Source organism: Gymnoscopelus microlampas (genome assembly GCF_963454915.1).
Source record: "Gymnoscopelus microlampas genome assembly, chromosome: 1".
In the NCBI taxonomy this organism is placed as follows: domain Eukaryota; kingdom Metazoa; phylum Chordata; class Actinopteri; order Myctophiformes; family Myctophidae; genus Gymnoscopelus; species Gymnoscopelus microlampas.
This window is the reverse complement of record NC_139962.1, coordinates 44,081,069-44,099,949: the sequence shown is the minus strand read 5'-3', so window position 1 is coordinate 44,099,949 and position 18,881 is coordinate 44,081,069. Positions and strand designations below refer to the sequence as shown.

At 45.0% G+C, this 18,881-nt stretch overlaps 3 protein-coding genes across 3 annotated transcripts; all 3 read right to left on the bottom strand.

Moving 5' to 3' along the window:
* Window positions 1-334: 334 nt before the first annotated feature.
* On the bottom strand, window positions 335-2,254 carry LOC311042105 (heat shock 70 kDa protein-like; the record flags this gene model as incomplete). The annotated part of the gene is made up of 1 exon (XM_084052658.1): window positions 335-2,254. Exon 1 carries the CDS (start codon window positions 2,093-2,095, stop codon window positions 335-337), a length of 1,761 nt encoding a protein of 586 aa, XP_083908784.1. The 5' UTR covers window positions 2,096-2,254.
* A 5,814-nt stretch (window positions 2,255-8,068) lies between these two features.
* On the bottom strand, window positions 8,069-9,988 carry LOC311040808 (heat shock 70 kDa protein-like; the record flags this gene model as incomplete). The annotated part of the gene is made up of 1 exon (XM_084051163.1): window positions 8,069-9,988. The coding sequence occupies exon 1, from the start codon at window positions 9,827-9,829 to the stop codon at window positions 8,069-8,071; it is 1,761 nt and encodes a 586-aa protein (XP_083907289.1). The 5' UTR covers window positions 9,830-9,988.
* Window positions 9,989-16,419: 6,431 nt separating this feature from the next.
* LOC311046349 (heat shock 70 kDa protein 1-like) lies at window positions 16,420-18,366 on the bottom strand (the record flags this gene model as incomplete). The annotated part of the gene is made up of 1 exon (XM_084058594.1): window positions 16,420-18,366. The coding sequence occupies one exon, from the start codon at window positions 18,364-18,366 to the stop codon at window positions 16,420-16,422; it is 1,947 nt and encodes a 648-aa protein (XP_083914720.1).
* Between the last annotated feature and the right edge of the window lie 515 nt (window positions 18,367-18,881).

Genomic DNA, 18,881 nt, shown 5'->3' with positions numbered 1-18,881 from the left:
GTGATTGGTCAAGCTTCACATGACACGTGGCTATAAACACATTATAAACACATATCGATGACAAAATGTATCAAAGGCGCCGCTACCTTCACAGAGGGTGTGATTTTTTATTTGTATTCGTTTTTCTTTTTTCCCCCATAGTACCATTACCTTTGCCAGGCACAGAACATTATGTACTGTTCCTGAAAAAAATAACGGTACTTTTTTTTCCTTTTATAATCTTTTTTTAACTCCCCCACTACTGTTTGACCTGGAGAATGGGTCTCTTTTCCCAGTAGAAAACTGGTTTATTTTGTTTTCTTTTTACTCTTTTATTGCTTTAATTAATCCAATTTTAGTCAACCTCCTCAATGGTTGGTCCTTGGGAGCTCTCTTGTGCCTCGTCTCTGCAGCCACCGGCTGGCATTCCATCAGCTGGCATTCCTGAAGGCATTCCTCCTGCATATGTCTTGCTGATAACAGGCTCACACACTTTCTCCAGCTCTCTGAGCTGATGCTCGTACTCCTCTTTATCAGCTAACTGGTTGTTGTCCATCCAGGCGATTGCCTGATCACACTGCTCAACCACCTGTTTCTGCTCCTCTTCACTGATCTTGCCCTTCATGTCGTCACCCTGCACGCTGCTCTTCATTTTGTAGGCGTACGATTCCAGCGAGTTCTTGGCGGTGACCTTGTCCCTCTGAAGGTCGTCTTCATCTTTGTATTTGTCGGCGTCCTGCACCATCCTCTCGATCTCTTCTTTGCTGAGCCGGCCCTTATCGTTGGTGATGGTGATCTTGTTCTCTTTGCCGGAGCTTTTATCCGCCGCAGACACGTTCAAGATGCCGTTAGCGTCGATGTCAAAGGTGACCTCGATCTGAGGAACCCCTCTGGGAGCGGGTGGGATTCCTGCCAGATCAAACTTGCCCAACATATTGTTGTCCTTGGTCATGGCTCTCTCTCCTTCATACACCTGGATGAGGACCCCAGGCTGGTTGTCAGAGTAAGTGCTGAAGGTCTGGGTTTGTTTAGTGGGGATGGTGGTGTTCCGTTTAATGAGAGCTGTCATAACTCCTCCAGCTGTCTCAATGCCCAGGGACAGAGGTGCCACATCCAGCAGCAACAGGTCCTTAACGTTTTCTGATTTATCACCTGACAGAATAGCAGCTTGTACCGCAGCTCCATAAGCTACCGCCTCATCCGGGTTGATGCTCTTGTTCAGCTCCCTGCCGTTGAAGAAATCTTGCAGGAGTTTCTGTATTCTGGGGATTCTGGTGGAGCCTCCAACCAGGACAATGTCATGAATGTTTCCCTTGTCCATTTTAGCATCTCTAAGGGATTTTTCCACAGGCTCTAAAGTGCCCCTGAAAAGGTCAGCGCACAGCTCTTCAAAGCGAGCTCTGGTGATGGAAGTGTAGAAGTCAATGCCCTCAGAAAGAGAGTCAATCTCAATGCTAGCCTGAGAGCTGGAGGACAGAGTTCTCTTAGCCCTCTCACAAGCTGTGCGCAGCCTCCTCAAAGCCCTCTTGTTTTGGCTGATGTCCTTCTTGTGTTTCCTCTTGAACTCCTCCATAAAGTGGTTGACCACACGGTTGTCAAAGTCCTCTCCGCCCAGGTGAGTGTCCCCAGCTGTAGACTTCACTTCAAAGATGCCGTCCTCGATCGTCAGAATAGATACATCGAAGGTGCCCCCGCCCAGGTCAAAGATTAGGACATTGCGTTCCCCTGACTTGACTTTGTCAAGTCCATATGCGATGGCAGCTGCAGTCGGCTCGTTGATTATTCTCAGTATATTCAGCCCTGCAATGATGCCAGCATCCTTTGTAGCCTGCCTCTGTGAGTCGTTGAAGTATGCTGGGACTGTGACGACGGCATTATTTACCTTGTGGCCCAGGTAAGCCTCTGCGATCTCTTTCATCTTCACCAGGACCATGGACGAGATCTCCTCTGGATTGAAAGATTTGCTCTCTCCCTTGTATTCCACCTGGATTTTGGGCTTTCCTCCGTCACTCAGTACATTAAAGGGCCAGTGCTTCATGTCTGATTGCACTACAGCGTCGTCAAACTTTCTGCCAATCAGTCGTTTGGCATCAAACACGGTGTTGGTCGGGTTCATAGCCACCTGGTTCTTGGCTGCGTCTCCAACAAGTCTCTCGGTGTCGGTGAAAGCCACATAGCTGGGGGTGGTCCTGTTTCCCTGGTCGTTGGCAATGATTTCTACTTTGCCATGCTGGAAAACACCCACACAGGAGTAGGTCGTTCCCAGGTCAATGCCGATAGCCTTTGTTGCAGTCATCTTGGATGATTTACTTACAGAAATACTTGCTTACTCTGTGAACCTTGAAATAAACTCAAAGAATGCTTTCACTTCTACTTCTCTTGCTTACTCCAAAAAGGTTCTTTGCAGAGTGCAAGGCCTTGAAGGTGAACAAGGATTTTATATTGGCACTGTGACATCAGTTCTGACATGCCATTGTGGCTGAGAAAGATTGTCAATGTTTCCAAATATGGATTATTAGAGCCGTACCCATTATCAGTGACGTTGGAGGCCTTTCTGTGACGTCAGTCATCTATGACATCAGTATTATGACCTAGGTGCCCCATATTTGGGCGAAACAAATCCATATTTTGGTGTGAGGGCGGCTAGTAGCAGGGGCCTGCTGACTTCAAGAGTTTGCAGGCTGGGGTGCAAACTTCCAGACAATTCTATTGGCTGGACTCTGATCGCCTCCGGACAGGAGGTCCTGCCCTCCCTGGTACTGTCAGGGACGTGGTAGTTCCTTCAATTCGTTTCTCTTCTTGTAGATCGAAGAACCATCTCTCAGTCACCTACAGAGTTGAACTAGCTGAGAAAGTTTCACAAGGACAGGATCGCATCTTGGGCTGCGAAAGGCTGTCGACCTAGGTGTTAGACAAATTACCTTATACCGTAAGCAATCACATTACACAGTTTTATACTAGTACGAGATAGCAAGTAGAAAGTTATCTCTGAAACCTTTTACGCGCTAACCTCTAGCATCGTCTGCTACCAGCTACTGTCAGCCTGTCACCAGAAAAGATCCAGTCCTTTCTGTCCTGCCTAGCACAATTTCGCTTTCAAACTGTCGATGAGAATGTAAGGTTTTATGGCCTCAGCCATATCGCGAATACGATTAGGCAGGCTACACACGAGACCTTTAAAGCAGTGGATGATGTCTCAGGGGATTCCCAACCGTCATTACTGTCGTGTGTTGGTCACAGAGGAATGTATGACGGCGCTGAGTCACTGGAGGAATCTGCGATTCCTCTCAGACGGAGTGACTATGGGGATGGTTACCTCAAGGGAGGTAATCACCACGGACGCCAGCCTGACAGGGTGGGGTGCCTCCTACAACGGCAGGACTGCCAGGGGTTGATGGGACAACAAGTTGAGAACTTGCCACTTAAATCACATCTGGAGCTAATGGTGGTATTTGTAGCACTCAAACATTTCCTCCCGTGTCTACGGGCTCGTCAAGTGTTGGTCAGAACAGACAACATGACAACGCTGTCTTACATCAACAGACAAAGGGGTACGCGGTCTTGTGTGCTGCACGGGTTGGCACACAGACTGATTATTTGGATCTGCGCCTACTGTCGATCAGAGCCACCCATGTTGTTGGGATCCAGAACAGAGGGGCGGACCTGCTATCCAGCGGGGTATGCCATTACGGGGAATGGTCTCTACACCCGGAGATAGCTGGACAGATCTGGGATTGTTTTGGTCGCCCCCAGGTGGATCCGTTTGCCTCACTAGAAGACACGAAGTGTCCGTTATTCTTCTCAGTGAAGGGTATGGCGCCTCTGGGTCTAGATGCACTAGCCCAAGATTTGCCCATGAGCTCTATTGTATGCTTTCCTCTCACTGTCCCTGATACTGTAGCTCCCACACTCATGAGAGTGAGGGACCAGGGGCTGACGGTGATACTGGTGGCCCCAGGATGGGGTTACTGGGTGTCAGAGATCACACTTCTCCTGTACGACCGCACATGGTTGCTTCCCTTACGTAGAGACATGCTAACGGAAGCAGGGGCGAGATATTTTGTCCTCAGCTAGAGTGTCTGGCTCTCTGGGCTTGGCCCGTGAGAGGATGAATCTGAGTACTGAGGGGTTACCCCAGAACGTAATCTCAACCATACAGTGCGCAAGAGCCCCATCTACGAGGAAACTCTATGGCGGAAAGTGTTATAGTTACATCATAGAAGCATACATGATGTGTTAATATTATGTAAATAATATTATGTAAATAATGCATTCTAAGTTTGTGACACCTGCATGCTGCAATAGGCTACGTACTGCAGTAAATGCTATGTCTTGTCACTTTTTCCCAGAAAAGTGAACTTTTATCCATAGCTCTGTGTGTGTCTTTTCATAATCACAAGCAATCCATAAGGCCTAAACAATGACTGTGATCGGGTGAATGGGCTAAGTGAATGGGCTAATTGTAGGCTAATTGAAAATGTGTAATATCCATTTAAAAAAACTCTAAAAGATATATTTATAGTCATTATTAGTATAATTTCTGTCATAGTAGATCGCAGTATGACCAAGTTCCTGTGACTACTAGTTTGCATATGCCTGATTCATTATACAGAGCCATTGCACCTAGAGGTGTGGCTTGCCTGCAAGACATAAGGTTTCAATGATCAAACAACATGAAACAATACCTTTTCTATGCTGCTGTTTTGGGTTAACACTTCATCCTGAAGGGGTGGGTCTAGGAGAAGCCTATTTAAGTCGCGAACAGCCTTTTTGCATGTAGTTTGGAAGCTTCGCCCTTCCGAGTCTACATTAGAAGAGTTAGGACGTCAAATACAGCCCGAATACCCAATCTCAGCACCGGCCTCAGTGGCGCACCTCGCTAATCACTAAACTCTAAAACCAATATCACTGGGAGTCTGGGTCCGACTCCCGCTTGGGACAATACTTTTTCAAACAACCGCGGACTCTTTTTTTTCGCCGATGAAGTATAGTTTTGGACCATGACGGAGGCGCGCCGACTCAGCAGACCTTGAGGGCGAGGAGTTGCGCCCGAGCGCCTCCAAGCGCAAGTGCCCGCGACGACCGGCCGATGGTCTGCTAGTCGACTAAGCGCCGTCCGAGTTATGTACCGATAGGCACAGAATCGTAAATGATGTTGTGGGGTCTGCGTTTGCCCCAACTGACACTCAGTGCACTAACATAGCTTGCGTTTCCAGGCTCTCTCCCCACCCGCCCCCCCGCACCCTTGCGCTTAAACTACATGCAAAAAGGCTGTTCGCATTTAAGTCTGTGCTGGCCATTGCTTCAATTGAGTCAGCTTGTATGTCCCATTGATGACGTGTACGTTGGCTTCACTGTATGAATACCTTTAAAACTCTCTCATACTTTGGAAACTGAATTCTTGTCTGTCTCATTATTGTGTTATGAGTGCCCCATCCAGATTCTGCTTTCACACTAACTGTATTGCTTCTGAACAGTGGTGGAAAAAGTACTCACATGGTTTACTTAAGTAAAAGTATCAATACTGCAATGTAGAAATATCTGTTACAAAATAAATATCCAGCATAAAAAAAATACTTGAGTAAAAGTACAAAAGTATTGGTATAAAATGTACTTAAAGTACCAAAGGTAGAAAGTACTCATTAAGCAGAATGTCCCAAATGTATAGTTTTGTAAAGTTTTCAAAAAATCCTTTGAAAATAGCAGATCTACAAGCTCTTAATGTGTCGCATTGTAACGCATTGTGCGCTTGTAGATCAGCTATTTTCAAATGGCCACAATGTATATAGGGCTGAAGCGGTTAATGTATATTTTGTAATAATAATCAAAATCTACAAAGTAACCAGTAACTAAAGTTTTCAAATAATTGTAGTGGAGTGAAAGTATAATATTTGCCTCTGAGATGTAATGGAGAAGTAAAAGTACTGAAAATTAAAAGTAAAAAATACCTCAGAATTGTACAGTATTGAGTAAATATATTTTCCAACACTGCTTCTGAACACCCGAGAGTTAACATTTAACCCCTGGAAGAACTTACAGTCACTCAACAGGCTGACAAGTCATGTGAAGTCCAGCTTATAAAAGTCTGTCCCCATTGACCCCAAGGGGTCGGCCTACACGAGGCTTTGTACCCGTTTTCTCCATACATGGGCATGCCCCCTTTGCCCTTAGGCCCCAGCCATAAAAGTCTGTCCCCCTTTCGTCCATACATGGGCATACACAGGCTGACACGTCATGTGAAGTGAAAAGATAGTCTCCTGGCGGAGACAATAAGTACTTATTCTGGGTCTGGCAGAACCAGGTCTCCTGGTCTTGTTTAAATCCACAAGAGGGCAGGCACTCTAACACAACTTAGGAATGATCCTAGGAACCATAGATATATATAAAGGCTAGATGGCTCAAGGGGCGGCGCAAGCGTAGCTCAACCGCGGCCATCTTGCGACGGTCACTCATAACATTATGTCTATGGTGCATATACTTTGAAATAACCATAGCGTGCTCAATTTTCATCCGATTTTCAAACGGTTTGGTGTTTTGTAAACACCAAAGATGTAGTTATGATACTGCATACTTATAATTATAATCATGTTTTTTTTTTAAAATACAATAATATCATAACTACATCTTTGGTGTTTACAAAACACCAAACCGTTTGAAAATCGGATGAAAATTGAGCACGCTATGGTTATTTCAAAGTATATGCACCATAGACATAATGTTATGAATGACCGTCCCAAGATGGCCGCCATGTGGCGACGTCGTACTCCATTGGCCAGCAGCGCGCGGGTGAGTCATCTAGCCTTTATATATATCTATGCTAGGAACCCTGAAAGAAGGGATGGACAGATGTGACATCATCCAAAAGTGACACTCCCGTCCACTCCACTGTTATACAACAGCCGACTGGGACAAAATGGCCGACGTTACAATTTTTCTTCTCTGGTGGATAGATCAGACCCTCCCCTATCCCCCAGACATGCTTTGTTTACATCCACACGCACATCAAGGCTCCCGTGGATCGTCTACATGAGGTAAAAAACCCTGGCAAAAGCGAAATAATAATTAATTAATTAATACCTGGCAGGGAATGTGTTAATGTTAACGTTCTTGACCTGCTAAAAAAATAAATATATCCATGCACCTGTTGCACAATCAATTGGCTCAATTGGACCACGGCGGTCCAGACAACCGCCTATCCGACAACTTGACTCAGGTCATGTCAAGATTGGTTTAGCCCCATCTTGTGCCCATATATGGAGCTGACTGATTTGTTTGCGCCTGTTACATGACAAGACATTGAAGTTAGACAAAACACTCCATATTTGGGCATAGCTGCATTGGGAACTCCTTATATGGTTATGGTATGGTTGTGAAAGCGCGATGAGGTGGTCCACGCGCCCGCCCTCCCTTAAGCCGATTTGAATATAGGACATATATATATATATATATATATATATATATATGCATATACACATATATATATATATATATACATATATACATATATAAATCTATATATACTTTAATGGATCGGATCAGTACGTAGTTTGACATTTTGAAGGTTGAAAATGCATGAAGTGCTCCTTTAAGCAGTTTGACCAGAGCCCTGTTAGTCAGCAAGACCTGCTTTCACCTTTCACAGCGAGGACGTAGGGTTGGATTTTGAGAGGCATACAGTACCTGACCCATTGGAGTCAGCTTTTTTTTTCATAGTACCTTTACCAGGCACACCACATATATTACTTTTTTTTTGGTACAATTAATATTTTTTTGCCATCCTCCACTACTGTATGGCCTGGAAAATGGGTCTCTTTGCCCAGTAGACGGCTGGTTTGTTTAGTTTTCTTTTTTCTAATTAATCAAACTTACTTCCATAGATCATTTTTTTTACATCCTCCCAATTTAGTAGGAGGCTAGAGGTGAGAAAAAATAGTAAGATGTAGGGAATGTTGACGTTCAACAAAACAAAAAAACAATAAGGGCAACGACTCTTAATAATCAATTATTGAGTGAGTGTACAAGTATTCTGTTTTTGTTTTTTAAACCTTGAAAACCGTGAAGTCCATGATGACTTCATTTTAGGCTCATTTTAGTCAACCTCCTCAATGGTTGGTCCTTGGGAGCTCTCTTGTGCCTCGTCTCTGCAGCCACCGGCTGGCATTCCATCAGCTGGCATTCCTGAAGGCATTCCTCCTGCATATGTCTTGCTGATAACAGGCTCACACACTTTCTCCAGCTCTCTGAGCTGATGCTCGTACTCCTCTTTATCAGCTAACTGGTTGTTGTCCATCCAGGCGATGGCCTGATCACACTGCTCAACCACCTGTTTCTGCTCCTCTTCACTGATCTTGCCCTTCATGTCGTCACCCTGCACGCTGCTCTTAATTTTGTAGGCGTACGATTCCAGCGAGTTCTTGGCAGTTACCTTGTCCCTCTGAAGGTCGTCTTCATCTTTGTATTTGTCGGCGTCCTGCACCATCCTCTCGATCTCTTCTTTGCTGAGCCGGCCCTTATCGTTGGTGATGGTGATCTTGTTCTCTTTGCCGGAGCTTTTATCCGCCGCAGACACGTTCAAGATGCCGTTAGCATCGATGTCAAAGGTGACCTCGATCTGAGGAACCCCTCTGGGAGCGGGTGGGATTCCTGCCAGATCAAACTTGCCCAACATATTGTTGTCCTTGGTCATGGCTCTCTCTCCTTCATACACCTGGATGAGGACCCCAGGCTGGTTGTCAGAGTAAGTGCTGAAGGTCTGGGTTTGTTTAGTGGGGATTGTGGTGTTCCGTTTAATTAGAGCGGTCATAACTCCTCCAGCTGTCTCAATGCCCAGGGACAGAGGTGCCACATCCAGCAGCAACAGGTCCTTAACGTTTTCTGATTTATCACCTGACAGAATAGCAGCTTGTACCGCAGCTCCATAAGCTACCGCCTCATCCGGGTTGATGCTCTTGTTCAGCTCCCTGCCGTTGAAGAAATCCTGCAGGAGTTTCTGTATTCTGGGGATTCTGGTGGAGCCTCCAACCAGGACAATGTCATGAATGTTTCCCTTGTCCATTTTGGCATCTCTAAGGGATTTTTCCACAGGCTCTAATGTGCCCCTGAAGAGGTCAGCACACAGCTCTTCAAAGCGAGCTCTGGTGATGGAAGTGTAGAAGTCAATGCCCTCAGAAAGAGAGTCAATCTCAATGCTAGCCTGAGAGCTGGAGGACAGAGTTCTCTTAGCCCTCTCACAAGCTGTGCGCAGCCTCCTCAAAGCCCTCTTGTTTTGGCTGATGTCCTTCTTGTGTTTCCTCTTGAACTCCTCCATAAAGTGGTTGACCACACGGTTGTCAAAGTCCTCTCCGCCCAGGTGAGTGTCCCCAGCTGTAGACTTGACTTCAAAGATGCCGTCCTCGATCGTCAGAATGGATACATCGAAGGTGCCCCCGCCCAGGTCAAAGATTAGGACGTTGCGTTCCCCTGACTTGACTTTGTCAAGTCCGTATGCGATGGCAGCTGCAGTCGGCTCGTTGATTATTCTCAGTATATTCAGCCCTGCAATGATGCCAGCATCCTTTGTAGCCTGCCTCTGTGAGTCGTTGAAGTATGCTGGGACTGTGACGACGGCATTATTTACCTTGTGGCCCAGGTAAGCCTCTGCGATCTCTTTCATCTTCACCAGGACCATGGAGGAGATCTCCTCTGGGTTGAAGGATTTGCTCTCTCCCTTGTATTCCACCTGGATTTTGGGCTTTCCTCCGTCACTCAGTACATTAAAGGGCCAGTGCTTCATGTCTGATTGCACTACAGCATCGTCAAACTTTCTGCCAATCAGTCGTTTGGCATCAAACACGGTGTTGGTCGGGTTCATAGCCACCTGGTTCTTGGCTGCGTCTCCAACAAGTCTCTCGGTGTCAGTGAAAGCCACATAGCTGGGGGTGGTCCTGTTCCCCTGGTCGTTGGCAATGATTTCTACTTTGCCATGCTGGAAAACACCCACACAGGAGTAGGTCGTTCCCAGGTCAATGCCGATAGCCTTTGTTGCAGTCATCTTGGATGATTTTACTTACAAAAATACTTGCTTACTCTGTGAACCTTGAAATAAACTCAAAGAATAGAATACGCTTTGACTCCTACTTCTCTTCTAGTTTACTCCAAAAAGGTTCCGTGCAGAGTGTGACGGCCTTCTAGGTGAACAAGTCTTTTATATTTGCAGTGTGACATCAGTTCTGACATGCCATTGTGGCTGAGAGAGATTGTCAATGTTTCCAAATATGGAAATATAGGAGCAGTACCCATTATCAGTGACGTTGGAGGCCTTTCTGTGACGTCAGTCATCTATGACATCAGTATTATGACCTCAGTACTCCATATTTGGGCAAAACAAATCCATATTTTGGTGCGAGGGCACCCTAGTAGCGGGGGCCTGCTGGGAATGAGCACCTCTCCATACAATTGATACAGAAGACTGATTGTAAAATATATCAGTGCCACTCACTCGCCAAAAATGTTCTGAGTTTGATACTGGGCACCGCCAACTCCACATATCAGTATCACGACTTGGGGTATCTAAGTCGTATAAGGTAAGTGCCGGGAGCTAATGGTAGGTGTTGTGCTCCACCTTAGCAATCCTTCTCCCGGGAGTCGTAACGCATCGAAACAGGGATAGACACCTGTGTTCTAGGGCTAGGTTGATACCGACCATAAGCCCCTACAACCTACTTACTTACTCACTCCGAATGTGAAAGCAGTGGGATTCTCAAGCTGGTCGGTCTTCTGTCTCAGGTTTTCTTTCTCCATCTTTATCGTTCTCATTCCAGTTCAGAGAGTCAGGCATCAGCTTCAACAATTGCCTGCAACTTTGTCATTGCAGACAGCCAATTGGGTCATGAGCTTTCTAATCTAAGCATTAATTGGTAACCATGTCCAAAGCTGTAGTAATCTCACCCCAAACTATTTCTCTTATTGCAGCAGCCATTTAAGTAGTTAATGTTTACCCCAGCACATGCTGTAACAGACCTAATACAAATACCAGTCAGCCTCTTTGGCAAAAAAATAAGTTACACGTGGAATGTAGCCAAATCATTTGAAAAATGTTACTTTAAAAAGAAAAAAACCTTTACATTTGGCCAAAGAAAAAAAGTGTATGAAAAGTATGTTGCATTAAAACTACTCTTATCTAACTATATAAATGGCGACCGACTTCCGCACACTCGGTGCGGACACCCCACAGCTCTGTTATCGAATAAACAACGCACCGCCAGACCACATGTCGCCAACTGACTCGCCACGGCGGCCGCGCTCAATTTACGCGTCGCGTAGGGGACATCTCATTGCTCACTACACCTTTTCCACCGCGCAACATAATTAATTCTACTCACCAAATGTCGGACAAAACGGAAGGGGAGGCAGCTTCGTACCGTTTACCGTGCGCACGACCTAATCACCACAACAGCAGGCAGCCGATGCGGGGGTTTTTTCCTTTTTTTCCAAAAACATTTTTTGGTCACCATTTTCTCCAGGAACCATTTCTGGTGTAACGCCACCGCCAGCATGCGCTGGGGTCATGTCATCATTATGCAACCCGGAAGTACAAATACCAAGGACACGTCACTGATGTCAGTCGGGTTGCCAAGTTCAGGTTGGCATGCCAGGTTCTCTAAAAACAAGCGCCAGAAACAAGCAACCACCTTCATGAAAAAAAAAAACACCGAAGGGGTCCGCCATGTTCCAGGGGGGTCCCCGCGCGTCCCAACACTCCACAGGGGGTCCGTCGACCAGCAGGGGGTCCGCGGGGGTCCCCCTCAAACATCAAAAATATATTTTTTTCAATTTTTTTTTTTTTTTTTTTTAACTTTTCCACAGTTTCACTCCAGCAATTTCAGTACCCCAATATACACGCGGCCACGCTGGGCCCCGTGCGCGGCTGGGGTTGAGGGGGGCGTAGCTTTACTCAGCATTATCAATGACAATGCCAGCCACTTGATAATCCATTTTGCACATAACAATACCAACGTGGGTATGTTCTGATATTTAATCTGCTTTTCTGCAACATGATCTTCATCACATGTAATGTAATATGGTTTAGAAGAAGATGATTATGACAATGATTATCATAAAGATTGTTCCGATGATGATGATGACGACGATTACAAAAGTAGTAGTGATCATGGCAATGATAAAGAACCGTTACGATGATTGATGATTACAAATGCAGTGGTGACCATGGCAATGTAAAGTACCATTATGATGATGATGATGATGATGGTGATTCTTAACGTACATCAACTGATCGAAAGCCAATGTTTATTTTACGACAACCTCATTCATTTTCCATTGTTCCTTACTCCCATGTTATTATCTCTGCAAGGCTGGAATGGCTGGAGGCATGGATTATGTTTTCACCCTCAACATGTGATTAAAATCTGGGTATTATTGGAGGATATAGAGTTCAAACCTACCTCGCACCGCCAGTCTGACCGATGTGCCCATATGGGCGTATCAGAGGCACCCAGGAGACTCATGCGCAAATCAGTGTTGTTCATCAGCATTTGTTGGATGAATCAAAAACAACTAATCTAACTGTATGTGTCCCTTTTATGTCAATATATGGAGATCCCGAGATACTGTATATGGGCATATTGGTTGGATCGGCAGTTCTGGACAACTGAATATCCATATGCATATAAAGACATCTGAGAGACTCATAGTGGTAGCCAAATATGATTTTGACTCCAATGTCATGGCGAGATGGTTTGTCATGCTGTCATAGTCAGCATGACACAAGACATATTTGGATGTAGCTGCAGTGGGAAGTTGTGGTGGGCAGTGTGCATTTGTGGTGCCCCGTACAGGTGGAAGTGAAATTGTGAAATATGGACAGGCCGCACTGCAGATCTGACCAATATGCCCATATATGGATATCTCTGTATCTTGTCCATTTTATGCCCCTCGTCAGTCCTTGTCCATTTTATGCCCATATCTGGATATCCCTGATGTCATCAGTATATGCACACGTTGCACCGCCATCCCACCGATATGCCCATATATGGTGCTCTCTAGTGATGGCAGTCTGACACTGAAGCTCCGACACATGCTTCAAAGCCAGAACACTAGTATACTAGAAAATGTGCTCCTCGGAGCACAAGTCTCCGCCAGCAGACTTGTGTTGGGAATGTTGGGAATGTTCTAATTCTTATGTTCTAATTCTTACAAAAAATAGAACATGTTGTGTCATAGTAACATGACACACTGTCTGTATAAGTGTCCTATCCGTCCTGTCTGTATAAGTGTCCTATCCGTCCTGTCTGTATAAGTGTCCTATCCGTCCTGTCTGTATAAGTGTCCTATCCGTCCTGTCTGTATAAGTGTCCTATCCGTCCTGTCTGTATAAGTGTCCTATCCGTCCTGTCTGTGTAAGTGTCCTATCCGTCCTGTCTGTGTAAGTGTCCTATCCGTCCTGTCTGTGTAAGTGTCCTATCCGCCCTGTCTGTGTAAGTGTCCTATCCGTCCTGTCTGTGTAAGTGTCCTATCCGTCCTGTCTGTGTAAGTGTCCTATCCGTCCTGTCTGTGTAAGTGTCCTATCCGTCCTGTCTGTGTAAGTGTCCTATCCGTCCTGTCTGTGTAAGTGTCCTATCCGTCCTGTCTGTGTAAGTGTCCTATCCGTCAGTCGGAAAGGCGACATGTAACCACTAAATGTTAGCTTGGCTGATGGCACTGATGTCACTTCGGAACGCGCACAGCAGCGCTCCGAAGTGACACATCTATTTATAGGCCGCTATACGTCATGCGTCTCACTAGCCAATCAGAGCACACTCTTTCAACGTATTGTCACGTGTCACGTGAGGCTTGACCAATGTTAGCTTGGCCGAGGGGGGACGGGGACGGAAAGTGAAAACATAGTCTCCTGGCGGAGACAATAACTAGACAGTACTGTTCCTGAAGAAACAGTGTGGGATCGCTAAGAATGTTGATAGTATCACACTAGAAAGTACTTTCCTGATTAATTCTGTCTTACCTATTTATATTACATATTGTGATGTCACGTGAAGCTTGACCAATCCAAAAACGGGCGGAATAATAATAACTAGAAAGTACTGTTCCTGAAGAAACAGTGTGGGATCGCTAAGAATGTTGATAGTATCACACTAGAAAGTACGTTCCTGATTAATTCTGTCTTACCTATTTATATTACATATTGTGATGTCACGTGAAGCTTGACCAATCCGAAAACGGGCGGAATAATAATAATAACTAGAAAGTACTGTTCCTGAAGAAACAGTGTGGGATCGCTAAGAATGTTGATAGTATCACACTAGAAAGTTCTGTTCCTGATTAATTCTGTCTTACCTATTTGTATTACATATTGTGATGTCACATGAAGCTTGACCAATCCGAAAACGGGCGGAATAATAAATAGTGGCAATAACATTAGTGTGATCGCTAAAGCGATCCCACAACTAGAAAGTACTGTTCCTGAAGAAACAGTGTGGGATCGCTAAGAATGTTCATAGTATCACACTAGAAAGTACTATCCTTATTAATTCTGTCTTACCTATTTATATTACATATTGTGATGTCACACGTGAAGCTTGACCAATCCAAAAACGGGCGGAATAATAAATAGTGGCAATAACATTAGTGTGCTAAAGCAATCCCACAACTAGTGAAGATAACATTAGTGTGATCGCTAAAGCGATCCCACAATGTTTTCAAATAATTGTAGTGGAGAAAAAGTACAGTATTTGCCTATGAGATGTAGTGGAGTATAAGTAAAAGTATTGGAAATTGGAAATACTCAAGTAAAGTACAAATACCTCAATTTTACTACTTAAGTACAGTACTTAAGTAAATGTACTTAGTTACTTTCCACCACTGCATGTCTCGCTGCTTCATTCCATGAATGAATCACGATTCAGTACATAGACATTTGATATACATTTTATCAGACACGCCCCCTTTCTATAAAAAAACATGTTAGATTAATCGGAAACACCCGTCCCTGATTCTGGTGACTGATATTGTCCTTTTAATACGTGAGGAGACCCTGATTTTTCAATTACCTTTTTCATTTATTTTAAATATTTTTTTGAGGTTAAAAAAAACCCTAACGTCCAGTCTATCCCAATTTTGAATCACATGTCGAGGATTGTGCACTCAACAAATCGACAATTCTACTTTGACCCATAGGGGGTGCAACAAATGCGCATAAAGTAACCGTTTGATGCAAGAAATGCCAGGATCAATCCTCTCAAAATGAAATACAAGTGATCTCAGGAGTGACGTGACAAAGTAAGTGGCTTGCAAAATGTGTGGGAGGAGCCTATTTCTTAACACAATGAATGCCAAACACGAGAATTCTCGTGTTTGTAAATACACGCGTCGAGTGCCATGAACGAGAATGCTCGTGTTTGCAAATTCTTTCTTGAGAAAAAGGTCCATGAAAAACGGTGAAAACGAGCCATTTTCGACGGGCGATCACTCTGCAATGGAGGATCGTGTTAGAAATATTATTGTTCCAGTGATTAGTTCCAGTATATGTATATGTATATATATGTATGTATGTATGTATGTATATATATATATATACACACACACATGTATATATATACACACACACATATATACATATATATATATATATATATATATATATATATATATATTAATTTATTGGATCGGATCAGTACGTAGTTTGACATTTTGAAGGTTGAAAATGCATGAAGTGCTCCTTTAAGCAGTTTGACCAGAGCTCTGTTAGTCCGCATGACCTGCTTCCACCTTTCACAACGAGGACGTAGGGTTGGATTTGAGAGGCATACAGTACCTGACCCATTGGAGTCAGCTTCTTTTTTTTTCACAGTACCTTTACCAGGCACAGTACATATTACTTTTTTGTTTACTTTTTTTTGTCACAATTAATATTGTTTTGCCATCCTCCACTACTGTATGGCCTGGAAAATGGGTCTCTTTGCCCAGTAGACGGCTGGTTTATTTAGTTTTCCTTTTTTTAATTAATGAAACTTACTTCCATATATACATTTTTTACATCCTTCCAATTTAGTAAGAGACTAGAGGTGAGAAAAAAATAGTAAGATATAGGGAATGTTCACGTTCAACAAAACAAAAAAACAATAAGGAAAACAACTCTTAATACAGTAATCAATTATTGAGTGAGTGTACAAGTATTCTGTTTTTGTTTTTTAAACCTTGAAAACTGTGAAGTCCATGATGACTTCATTTTAGGCTCATTGCCAGACCCAAGGGGTCGGGCTTACATGAAGCTTTGTATCTGTTTTGTCCATACATGGTATGTCACTTTGTCCCCCGGCCCCAGCCAAAAAAGTCTGTCCCCCTTTCGTCATAGAAGGGACAGAGAAGGGACACACGTCATGCGAAGCCCGGCCATTCAGATATTCAACCGCTAGGGGTCTGGCAGTACCAGGTCTCCTGGTTCTAGTTTTAGTCAACCTCTTCAATGGTTGGTCCTTGGGAGCTCTCTTGTGCCTCGTCTCTGCAGCCACCTGCTGGCATTCCATCAGCTGCCATTCCTGAAGGTATTCCTCCTGCGTATGTCTTGCTGATAACAGGCTCACACACTTTCTCCAGCTCTCTGAGCTGATGCTCGTACTCCTCTTTATCAGCTAACTGGTTGTTGTCCATCCAGGCGATGGCCTGATCACACTGCTCAACCACCTGTTTCTGCTCCTCTTCACTGATCTTTCCCTTCATGTCGTCACCCTGCACGCTGCTCTTCATTTTGTAGGCGTACGATTCCAGCGAGTTCTTGGCAGTGACCTTGTCCCTCTGAAGGTCGTCTTCATCTTTGTATTTGTCGGCGTCCTGCACCATCCTCTCGATCTCTTCTTTGCTGAGCCGGCCCTTATCGTTGGTGATGGTGATCTTGTTCTCTTTGCCGGAGCTTTTATCCGCCGCAGACACGTTCAAGATGCCGTTAGCATCGATGTCAAAGGTGACCTCGATCTGAGGAACCCCTCTGGGAGCGGGTGGGATTCCTGCCAGATCAAACTTGCCCAACATATTGTTGTCCTTGGTCATGGCTCTCTCTCCTTCATACACCTGGATGAGGACCCCAGGCTGGTTGTCACAGTTAGTGCTGAAGGTCTGGGTCTGTTTAGTGGGGATGGTGGTGTTCCGTTTAATGAGAGCTGTCATAACTCCACCAACTGTCTCAATGCCCAGGGACAGAGGTGCCACATCCAGCAGCAACAGGTCCTTAACGTTTTCTGATGTATCGCCTGACAGAATAGCAGCTTGTACCGCAGCTCCATAAGCCACCGCCTCATCCGGGTTGATGCTCTTGTTCAGCTCCCTGCCGTTGAAGAAATCCTGCAGGAGTTTCTGTATTCTGGGGATTCTGGTGGAGCCTCCAACCAGGACAATGTCATGAATGTTTCCCTTGTCCATTTTGGCATCTCTAAGAGATTTTTCCACAGGCTCTAAAGTGCCCCTGAAAAGGTCAGCGCACAGCTCTTCAAAGCGAGCTCTGGTGATGGAAGTGTAGAAGTCAATGCCCTCAGAAAGAGAGTCAATCTCAATGCTAGCCTGAGAGCTGGAGGACAGAGTTCTCTTAGCCCTCTCACAAGCTGTGCGCAGCCTCCTCAAAGCCCTCTTGTTTTGGCTGATGTCCTTCTTGTGTTTCCTCTTGAACTCCTCCATAAAGTGGTTGACCACACGGTTGTCAAAGTCCTCTCCGCCCAGGTGAGTGTCCCCAGCTGTAGACTTGACTTCAAAGATGCCGTCCTCGATCGTCAGAATGGATACATCGAAGGTGCCCCCGCCCAGGTCAAAGATTAGGACGTTGCGTTCTCCTGACTTGACTTTGTCAAGTCCGTATGCGATGGCAGCTGCAGTCGGCTCGTTGATTATTCTCAGTATATTCAGCCCTGCAATGATGCCAGCATCCTTCGTAGCCTGCCTCTGTGAGTCGTTGAAGTATGCTGGGACTGTGACGACGGCATTGTTTACCTTGTGGCCCAGGTAAGCCTCTGCGATCTCTTTCATCTTCACCAGGACCATGGAGGAGATCTCCTCTGGGTTGAAGGATTTGTTCTCCCCCTTGTATTCCACATGGATTTTGGGCTTTCCTCCGTCACTCGTCACCTTAAAGGGCCAGAGCTTCATGTCTGATTGCACCACTGCGTCGTCAAACTTTCTGCCAATCAGTCGTTTGGCATCAAACACAGTATTGATCGGGTTCATAGCCACCTGGTTCTTGGCTGCGTCTCCGACGAGTCTCTCGGTGTCGGTGAAAGCCACATAGCTGGGGGTGGTCCTGTTTCCCTGGTCGTTAGCAATGATTTCTACTTTGCCATGCTGGAAAACACCCACACAGGAGTAGGTGGTTCCAAGGTCAATGCCAATAGCCACACCTTTTGTTGCAGACATCTTGGACAATTTTACTTGCAAAAAATACTTGCTTACTCTGTGAACCTTGAAATAAATTAAAACAACTCAAAGAATAGAATAAGTTATGACTTCTCCTTCTTATCTCCTCTTGTTAAATAGACCAAACAAGCTCTGTGCATAAACGCCTTGAAGCTGAACAAGACTTTTATATTGGCAGTGTGACATCAGTTCTGACCTGTCATTGTGGCTGGGAAAGTTTGTCAATGTTTCCAAATATAGAAATATTGGAGCGGGACCCATTATCAGTGAAGTTGGAGGGCTTTCTGTGACGTCAGTCATCTATGACATCAGTATTATGACCTCAGTACTCCATATTTTGGCAAAACAAATCCATATTTGGGTGCGGGGGCACCCTAGTGCCGGGGGGCTTGCTGGGAATGAACACCTCTCAATACAAATGATACAGAAGACTGATTGTAAAAGCTGTCGGTGTCACTCACCTTTGGCCACAAGGGTTCTGAGTGTGGTAAGTGTTGGGAGCTGATGGTAGGTGT